At 38.3% G+C, this 11159-nt stretch overlaps 1 protein-coding gene across 1 annotated transcript; it reads right to left on the bottom strand.

Annotated features, from left to right (window-relative positions):
* Positions 1–8845: 8845 nt before the first annotated feature.
* NPBWR1 (neuropeptides B and W receptor 1) lies at positions 8846–10933 on the bottom strand. Its single transcript, XM_072154677.1, has 2 exons — positions 10787–10933; positions 8846–10436 (listed from the first exon to the last, which is right to left on the bottom strand). The coding sequence occupies exon 2, from the start codon at positions 10434–10436 to the stop codon at positions 9471–9473; it is 966 nt and encodes a 321-aa protein (XP_072010778.1). The 5' UTR covers positions 10787–10933; the 3' UTR covers positions 8846–9470.
* Between the last annotated feature and the right edge of the window lie 226 nt (positions 10934–11159).

Raw genomic sequence — 11159 nt, forward strand, 5'->3', positions numbered from 1 at the left:
CTACTACAGTGCTATGAAAAAAATATTTTTCTCACACACTGGGAGAGATTTATGAAAGTGCTGAGGAATATAATGGTGTTCTATTATTTATTTTTTTAGATGTATGTTGCACATTAGACCAGTGCAGTGTTGGGTAGCACAGATTTTAATTTTTTGTTGGATACATTTTTTGGCCCAAGACCGAGCCCCATTTTACGTGTCTGTGCCCCTTTATATTTCCAAGCCTTGACAAAGTAGAAATTCCTGGTACATAGCCAGGAAGTATGATTCCACCTCCCCTTGTGCCACCTCCATGCCAAGTTACCGACCCATGGTGCTTGATCTATAGCTTGCTTCAGTACTGGGCACAGGCTTTAGCCTAATTCTATGGTAGGTAAAGCCCCTAGAATTATCCGGATGCACTGTTGGGTGCTGATATTTGTCACAAAAAAACATGGATTATAACCTTGTCAGTTTGAACTGTATTCTGGGACCCAAGCTTTCTGGAGGACTAAGGATGTAGCAATACTCCAATTGTGACGTATAAATAAATTTATCACAGCTCTGCTGCTACTAACAACTAACATGATAACACAGGTCTTCATGACTACTACCTAAAACTTTCTGCAGCTTTGCTTAGTCAACTGCTGACAGATTCCCTTTAAACAGACACTTTAAGGGGTATTCTCTACTCAATCCCAATAGACTGGGATGTTTTTATTGTATCTGAATTGAGAGTGGCTGCACATTTTCACATGTTTTGAGAGGTGGGGACCCCGGAGGTAGCATGAGGATAGAGGATACAGCTTTAAGACAACAAAAGCCAGGGGCCATGTCAAAGGTAATTTTTTGCTTCAATTGTGTATTTAACATAAAAAATGTTACGGTAAAGCTTAGCTAAATAGTATAGATAATCAGAGGAAAGTATAATTATTTGATGCTACTACAGTACAAACATTTTTTTACAACAATATAAATCTATCTAAGATATATAGTTGCCAAGCTTCAACTATTTCAAGAATTTAGAATAAATCAGGGATGGACAATAAATTAAACTTCTTTTTGGAAACGTAATTCAGACAAGGATACTGTCACTTCAACACATACAATAATTTTTAAATGTCAGATTCTCTGAGATTTGCCTGACAGGTAATATTTTACAAAAAGTCTAGCGGGTTCTCTTCATTTGTGGTATATTAGTGAGCTGCGGTGTACTCTGTAAGGTAGCGGCTACTAGAAATTCACTGGAGATTATTTATGATCTGCACATGACACTGATCATCACACTGCTCATCTATCTGCCAGACGCACTTATGCATTCACATAGTTCAGGGTTTGTAGAATGAATATGTTAAGGTTTTGGATCACACAAAACAATTGCTTTTATTTAATCAAAATATTCTTATATAAAAGGGGTTTCCAGCCTATAAATCTGGAAAACATCAGGTGTAGAGCGGAGGTCAGAACGAGTCAGAACTCGTAATAATCATCAGTTCTTTGTGTTAAGTGTCTAAACTGTGTTCAGTTCTCATTCACTTGAATTGGAGCTGAGATGCAGTAACCATCTTATCCACTAAGCAAAAAGTAGAATAGATTATCCAGTTCTGTGATGATTTCAGTGTAGGAATCATCTGATTTGTGGGGGTCCTAAGAGTCAGACACCCACTCATACTAACAACATTTTTTCTAAAAGGCAGGAAAAAGGGGGGCAAGTGCGCTCATAGTAGTAATTTGTGTAACAAACACATCTATGTCCGGAGGAAATGGAAAGAGGCTCATCAGATTTGGTTATGCTAATTATTAGGCACAACTATAACCAACACCTTTTTGAAATACAAGATGGAGCCGCTTTCCAAGTAGTCTCCAGATCTCAGTAGCCACACTGGATCGAATAGTAGTAAAAGAAACTTAGGTCAAAGTGGTTGGTGCAAACACTGGGTGGGGAAGAGTCACATCAAGAGCGTGATCATTTTGGAGATATTTATTATTTTAAAATGTCTCAAAGGCACAATGCGTTTCGGGTTCTCCAAGTATCCCTTTCTCAAGTGAAATAGACTGGAGGCGGGGGGACAGTGGGATGAAAGCCCTAAGCTCTTCTAGCAACTAAATACTGTCATCAATATCAAAAAATTGGTGAAACCTTTCAACACTGTTGGTAACAAATACATGAAATCAGCTTTGGAATTTTCATCATTGTGAATGTTACTTTGTTCTGTCTAAACCCTGCACAAGAAGAAGGCAGTCATTTCCTTTGGTTTGGCATATTGAAATATGTGTAATTTTTCTGACTGCTGTGTAGGTGGAGCCAGCCAGGCCCAGAACAGAGAATATTTATTAACTGGAGGTTAGGCTAATTTACATATTTTAAAAAGCTTTATTTCTATCAAACAACACACTTTTAACCGGTTAAGGACCGGGCCCTTTCCTGTTTTTTCATGTCCATTTTTCACTCCCCACCTTCAAAAATCTATAACTTTTTATTTTTACACGTAAAGAGCTGTGTGATGGCTTGTTTTCTGCGAAACAAATTGCTCTTCAAAGTGATGGTATTAAATATTCCATGCCATGTACTCCGAAGCGGGAAAAAAATTCCAAATGCAGTGAAAATGGTGAAAAAACACATTTGCACCATTTTCTTGTGGGCTTGGATATTACGTCTTTCACTGAGCGCCCCAAATGACATGTCTACTTTATTCTTTGGGTTGGTACAATTAAGGGGATACCAAATTTGTATAGGTTTTTATATTGTTTTCATACATTTACAAAAATGAAAACCTCCTGTACAAAAATTTTTTTTTTGATTTTGCCAACTTCTGGCGCTAATAACTGTTTTATACTCTGGTGTACGGAGCTTTGGGTGGTGTCATTTTTTGTGAAATTTGATAATATTTTCAATGATATAATTTTTAGGACTGTATGACCTTTTGATCACTTTTTATAGATTTTTTTATATTTTTCAAAATGGCCAAAAAGTGGCATTTTCGACTTTGGGCGCTATTTTCCATTACGGGGTTAAACGCATTGAAAAAACGTTATCATATTTTGATAGATCGGGCATTTTAGGACGCGTCGATACCTAATGTTTTTATGATTTTTACTGTTTATTTATATTTATGTCAGTTCTAGGGAAAGAGGGGTGATTTGAAATTTTAGGTTTTTTATTATAATTTTTAACTTTTTTTTATTTTTACTATTTTTCAGACTCCCTAGGGTACTTTAACCCTAGGTTGTCTGATCGATCCTATCATATACGGCATATATGGCAGTATATGGGGATTTTCCTCCTCATTCATTACAATGTGCTATCAGCACATTGTATTGAATGGGTTAAAACGAAATGGCCTCGGGTCTTCGGAAGACCTGAGGCTACCATGGAGATGGATCGCCGCTCCCCGATGACGTCACGATCCCATGCGCCGCTATCTTTTTGAGGCTGCCGGCAGCCATAGCTGTCATTACACCCGCGATCGGTGCTAGCACTGATCGTGGGTGTTACCGATAAGCCTTTGTTGCAATATGCAGCAAAGACTTACCGGTTATGGAGAGGGCTCAGCCGGTGAGCCCTCTCCATGCAGCGCAACCCGACCACGGCCGTGAATACACGGCGAGCGGTCGCGAACTGGTTAAGATATCCTAAAAGACTCTTACTATAGATTGGCACAGGAAAGGGGGTGAGTAGTAGACATCTACAATGAGGTATTCTGATGGTAGATGACCCAACAATAATTGTCCAATATGCTGTCACATGTTGTTGTTCCTTCTTGAGGATTTTGCCAACAGATATCATATTGGTTAAAAGAAAAATTCTAAATAAGGTAAGGTGGTGGTGGTGGTCGGGGATTTCACCTTCATGACTTTCAATTACCAGAGACACCGCTGATTCTACATTGTCCATTAATATTCTATTACATTCAATTGTATGAAGGTTTAACATTGCTTGTAAAACATCACACCTGGTTTATCAGCCGATTATCAGTGAAAATTAAAAAGGATGTTTCATCAGGTTTTTTTTTGGACCCATAGACTTCCATTGCCTTCTGTGATTCGCATCAGTGAAAGACATAGGATATGTTTCATTTTTCCGCAGACAACGGATAAATAAATTATCAAGCCAATGTGAAAACACCCACAGAATTCAATGGCTTTGTGAGGAATCCACGGAAATCACTGAACTATAGATTTCCACTGATACACTTATCCGTAGTAATGAGTTGATCTTCTTTATTTGCAGCGAGATCAGCAAAGCGAATTGGTAAAGTTTATGCCTTTGAGGTCTAGTTTTAGCTAATTACTCAATACAGACTTTCCTGGGGTTTAGTTTGTATCAAATTCTCAATTTGCAGAGGAAATGAGACAGAAAAAAAATACTAGAACTCGCATCTGACAATTAGAGGATTCTCTTTTGGGTCTAAAAATTAATTGATTAAAATGAATTGTGAAAAAAAGTGGTTTAAATGCTATTACTTGTCCTTGCACAAAAAAAAACCCTTTGCTTTGTGCATCGAGGCCCAAAACAATGGTAGTTATGGATACGTTTTATCACAGACTCAAAACAGAAACTAATCGGATAGTTGCATGCTGTTAAAAAATACTAAATCCTGCCATTTTTAGAGGCTTACTAAAAGTACTTAAGCCAACTTGTTATTCTGCATGAATGACTATCCATAGTAAAAGCTACCTGTTGCTTCCTTAGGGCTCTTTCACATTTGCATTGTTTTGCACCTCCGTGGAAAAAATGATAAAAACCTGTCCTATTTTTTCACTATTGCAGATCACAGAAGGAAATCAATGGGTGTGCAGAAAAAATGGATGCAACATTTGTTTTTTTTCACTGATGAGGCTGAAAGACCAGGTGTGATGTTTATAAAGCAGTGTTAAACCAACAGACCAACAGAGGCAAAATGTAATGGATGTGCAACTGCTGAGCACCAACGCCAATGTCAAAGAGCCCTTAATAAAATCCATCAGAATAAGGGCCAGTTCATATTTTACAATCAAGAAACCTTCCCCTGCCATATTCTAATATTTAAAGCTGAGTGTATGTATGTATGACAACTAAAAGAATCTGCACCGTTGCGTTTATAACCATAGCTGCTCCCTGTGACACAGAGAACATTAGACTAGGTTTTGAGTAAAATTTTTCACCCTGCACTTTCCAAAATACAATTATTAATTATCATACACAGGATCCATTTTCTGCCAGCTGCCATGGTAGTAAGAAACCAATCACATCTCAGCTTCTATTTTGCCTCAGGTCATTAATCTGAGCTCTGAGCTTTGATTAGTTACTATAGACAATGGGGGTCATTTACTAAGGGCCCGATTCGAGTTTTCCCGACGTGTTACCTGAATATTTCCGATTTGCGCTGATTTCCCCTGAATTGCCCCGGGATTTTGGCGCACGCGATCGAATTGTGGCACATCGGCACCGGCATGCACGCGATGGAAATCGGGGGGCGTGGCCGAGCGAAAACCCGACGGATTCGGAAAAAACGCCGCATTTAAAAAAAGAAATGTGTCGCTTGGGACGCGCTTACCTTCACTTGGTCTGGCCCGGTGAACTCGAGTGCGTTCAGATGTTTTTCAGCGCAGCAGCGCCACCTGGTGGACGGCGGAGGAACTACCTTGATGAATCCCGGCCAGACCCGAATCCAGCGCAGAGAACGCGCCGCTGGATCGCGAATGGACCGGGTAAGTAAATCTGCCCCAATGAGTATAAAACAGCTTATGTGTAGGGTAAAATGTGAAGTAATATGTGAGATAAAATTGATAGATACAGACAGAGAGAGAGAGAGAAAGATAGACAGACAGACAGAGAAATAGACAGAGCGGGAGAGAGTGACAGACAGAGAAAGACAGATAGGAAGAGACAGACAGAGAGGGAGAGAGAGAACGACTGACGGACAGTGAGACTGACAGAGAAACAGAGAAATAGACAGAGACAGACAGAAAAACAGACCAAAAGACAGACAGAAAGGGAGAGACAGAGAGAGAGAGATGCAGAAAGAAACAGACAGAGGAGGCAGATATTAAAAAATAAAAGAAAGTAAAAGTTTAAATCCCACCCTTTACCGAGAACACATAAAAATAAATAAACAGTAAAAATCATAAACATGTTGGGTTTCGCCATGTCCTAAAATGCCTGTTTTTATCAAAATATAAAAAAGGTCGCACACAAATGTCTGAATCTATACTTTTTCACCATTTTTCCATCCATGAATATTAAAAAAAAAAAAAAAAGATAAAACAGTCATATAGGTCCCAACTTGATATAAATTAAATTGTCAAGTCCATGCCACAAAATGTAAAACAGTAATTAGCCACAGAATTTGGCTAAAAAATGCAGCAAATGTTTCTTTGTCAATTTCAGCTTAGAATTTTTACCTAGCTTTCCAGTACATTGCATGGAATATTAAATGGCACCACTAAACCTTTAGGTAGGTTCCCAATTTGTTCTGGGTTGCGCATCCACTGAACCACCTTACAGGTTGTAATTTGTAATATAGGTTGCATTCTTTTCCTATTTAATTACATTTTTTAAGAGTTTCTTCATCAGCTACTTATATGCAAGAACAACCAATAGCCATTATAATTGCTAATTCATGTATTTAACTATTATGTACTGAAATATATTAGATTATATTGGTCCAGAATTATAAAATTTGCTTCTCCATTTTGCAGGTGCATTTTCCACATAAATGCTTCTGCAAACTGCTCGCACATGTATTTACAAAGTGTTTACACCAGTTTTGTGTTTTGGCTGCATTGTACCCACCGTGGCACAAAACTGCACCTAAAGGAGCGCTCCGGTGCAAGTCTGACATAATTGTGGTGCAAGCCCATTAAACTGAGTGTACCATAAAAAAACTGGTGCACTCACTTTAAGCATAATTGGTGCGTGCAGGGTGCGCCAGATTATTGAAGTCTATTGATTGATAAATGTGGGCCATTATCTTTACTTTTAGTTGTCTAAGTTTAATTGTAAAATTTTTGTACTTTGCAGAGCAGATAGTTCCAAATATGTCGTTAATAATGACAACAAGATTATAGAAGCAACATAATAACTTTCTATAATATTGATGAAACATCATACAATTTTTCAATATACTTTCTGTATCGATTCCTCAACGTTTTCCATATCTCTGCTTGTGTGCTTCTACGGGAAGCTTCATTGTTCACTTCCTGTGGACAAAAACCTCTCCCTGGTCATGTGATATCTCACAGATGCACGGCTCACTATATCACAGAGTAATCAGAGCTGTGTGTAATAATGTGCATCTGTGACCAGGGAGCATCTATAGATAGTAAACAGTAAGGAATTGCTATTGGAAAATTGTACTGTATAACTACATTACACAAACAATATCAATTATTTGCTGAAAGTGAATAACTCTTTTAATGCCTATTGTATAATATAGTAGACATCTTCCTGGTATGGAGAGGTCTCACTTGAGCCCTGTACATAGAAACTTAACACAACGGGGTAAATTTATTACTCTGTCTACCACAGAATACTGGATTAATTTTCACCTGAAATGTCTTGAACCTATTATTGAGGGTTTAAGACCATTTTAGGCAGTTTTCCGGCTCAGAAAGGGGCATGGCCTCTGTAAAAAGTGGTGTTTTCTTGCAGAAAATATCTTGTGTGTCATAAAATTTAGTCTGTGCACTGGAAAATTCACTATTGTTGTGCTGCAAATTAGATCAACTAATAGCAGGTGCAAAGTACAACTCTCCGGTTTTATCCTGCACCAGATTAATATTCCAGCATCAGACACAGGGATTAATCTGGCGCGGCAGAGAACTGTCTAGTTCTACTATACACTGGTCTAAAGACTGACACATTAATATATCTCCCCCAGTATGTCCTGAGATGTAACTCCACTTTTTAAACCACCCCATTTACTGGAATGACATTTTTTCCCTAAACTGGAGTGAGCGACCCAAGACATCCAGACAGCCAAAACAAGTTTGTGCAAGACCAATTTCCTTATTTTGGGACTTTTTACAGCCAGAATTCCGAAGATAGGGCTGTTTTTGAGTTTTATACAAGTGTACCTGAAAGACAGGGGTCACAAGGACAACACTTTTGTCTTTAGTTTCAAAATTCTGTTTGTAGTCGCCCATTTGGTAGCTCTGGTCAAGTATACTTTGTCACATGTTTACAAAAGCTGCATACAGAACTATAGTCACTTTTGTGCTCATTATATAAAATGCTGAATGTACTGACAGTAAACCACTCTTGTCTGGTTGAAGAAGAACACTGGGAGAAAGCCCTCCTGTGCCCCGGAATGAACACGCTTACTAAGACCTCATCTTTCCCGCCATGCAAGCTCCTGTTAGTGTGCCCATTCAATCATTTTTATCACAGGCATTTTCTACAAACATATGAGAGGTACCTCTTTGGTCCCTAGCATTTTTGAGATGGTACAAACAGGTAATCCAATAGTGGAGGCGGTACTACTAAAACAGCCTCTCCTAGGTAGGAGCATCTCCGGGGAGTGTCCAGGAGTTGTGCACTTGCATGGGCAACGGTACTGCCCAATCTGACAGCTGCATCTCCTGCCATTGGTAGACAAGGATGCCAGGAACATTGGAGACATCCTCAAACTATTAACTAGAGATCTGATTTTAGAAAAAAAGAGCAGAACCCCAGTTAATGTCTCACTTATATACCCAGCATGCAAATGTGGAAGAAGACAAGCATAATATGTGCATATAAATTCGTATTACATTTACTATGTCTTGTTATTAAAACAAAATGTTTTCATTAAGGCTCTAATGTGCTTCTTGCATGCTGGCATACCCATTAAGTCTTACGAAGTCCTTGCTGCAGACAATTATCGGGGACTGCAATTTTACCTTTAAATGCAGCAATTTTTATTCTTCACAGCACTTCTGAAATCACACACTGTGCAAGCAGATGATTAGCCATACATGTTCATGTTACAGTACACATACATCAATACCAATGACATCAAGCAAGGCACTCGAGATATTTATTTGGCATGGTTTTCTTATATCAAATAAAACTTCATTTCCATACTATATGTATTCTTAGGAACATTGATATTAATTCAGTTTTCCAGCAATGACCATAAATATTTCTAGCAAGACATAAACACTACAGCATACATTATCAGTCAAATTGTGCAAGAATTAAGAAAGCCCCATTGTCCCAAAGTCATGTATTACTTGTTAAGCATTGTCAAAATGCAGCTTAAATAGCATACCGTATTAGATAATATGCATGACAAAGATTGGAGTGCATACCAAGAGAAAAACATAGGGAATCAGAGGTACAGGGATCTGTTTGATGAATGTAGACTACATCCCAACTAATTGTATTACACAGTTGGGTTGTTTTTTTATGTAAATTTGAGACATATTGTAAAGAAACATACCCCAAAAGCACTAGGATAGTGATACAGGATATGCAGCTGACTTATGGTATTTTATATGAGAGGTATTGGTCTTCCATAGGTCAACCATTATGACCTATTGCATTCTACAAGTTTCCGAAAGCTTTTCCTAAAATTGTCATCTAAAAATGCATAAAGAAATGGATTGAGGCAGCTATTGGCATAGCTCAAGCTGGTGATGAACAGAGAAATCCCAATAACCATTGGAGTCTGTGGGATGTCTGTGGTTAAGGCCACCACAGTACTGAGATGATAAGGAGTCCAGCAAAGCAAGCATACTGCTAAAATGATGGCAACCATGAACGTCACTTTTTTCTTGGCTTTATCTAATGCCTTTGCATTACTATTCAGGCGCATTCTTCTCAATTTGTAAAGCATCATGGTATATAAGATGCAGATAGTAGACACAGGTATGGCAAACCCCAAAATGAGGGTGTAGATCCTGCTCATCTGCCACCACAAGCCTTCTGGGTTAGGAAAAACAAAAAGACACTGCAATCGGCCATGCTCTTGGTGAATCTTGGCAAAGATCACAAAAGGCAGAATTATTATGGTAACAAAAGTCCATACACAAAGGCTGACGATTTTGGCTGCTCGATAGGTCCGATAGGAAAGTTTCTTCGATTCTACAGTTGCCACTACCACAAGGTATCTGTCGATGCTCATAACAGTTAGGAAATAAATGCTGGAAAAGGTATTATATTCATCAATGGATATTATCAGCTTACACATAAACTCTCCAAAGGGCCACTGCAGCAGCAAGTAGTCAACTATATTAATGGGAAGGACCAGTGTGAAGAGTTCATCTGCTATTGCCAAGTTCAGAATGAACATATTGGTGACAGATTTCATTTTCGGAGCTTTGAGGATGACATAAATGACGGCAGTGTTTCCAGTCAATCCAACTGCACAGATAATGGAATAAATGATGGGTAATGCCAGATAGAAGTTAGGAATGACCTGTGATATTGATCCATTCAGCCACTCCGACCTTCTTGATGAATTTGATAAATAATCCACAGATATGTTTTCCATCTTCCAAACAGAAAAGAGACACATTACTCAATGCATTCCTCCTGTCGTCTGTATAATTAGCATATCTCATTACTTAGAGCCGGTAAACATTGTATCTAACCTTTCTATTATATCAACTATTTTATCACATAACATATTCATATGATATTTAATGGAGAACATAAAATCCTGTGGTTACAATGTAATAACTTCATAATCTAATCCATAAAATATGCTAGACAATATTATAAAATTGGGGACATTTATCTCTAAAATTAACAACATTCAAATCCCATTATACATTGATCTTGGCTAAACACTCCTCTAATTTCCTGCAGAGATAATGAAGTCACCGTAGAGTCGGTTCTTACCTTCCTGTTTGCCTTAGGAGTCACTTATTTGTATTTTCCTCTGGTTACAGATGCCTTGTGGCTGCATTAGGTAGAATAGAGCTGAAGCGGAGTGCACAGGGATGCTTGAAACTGAATTTCTGATCTGCTCTTGAGCTCGCTGCTTCTTTCCATAGCAATACAGTGCTGAAGAACAGCTCCCTCCCTCCTCTCCCCTTCCCCTCTTTTTTTTTCAATCTTTTTAGATGGTGACAATAAAATAGTCCCAATCCCACCACATCTAAGCACTGGTGTGTGGTTTATTTCCCCCAGAACACTACTTATATGAATCAAAACATTGGTCCAATTCTATTCTATTTACTTATTGAAAATTGTCTATTTTCTCCATTCTAGG

This window comes from Engystomops pustulosus, chromosome 5 (assembly GCF_040894005.1).
Source record: "Engystomops pustulosus chromosome 5, aEngPut4.maternal, whole genome shotgun sequence".
NCBI lineage: Eukaryota > Metazoa > Chordata > Amphibia > Anura > Leptodactylidae > Engystomops > Engystomops pustulosus.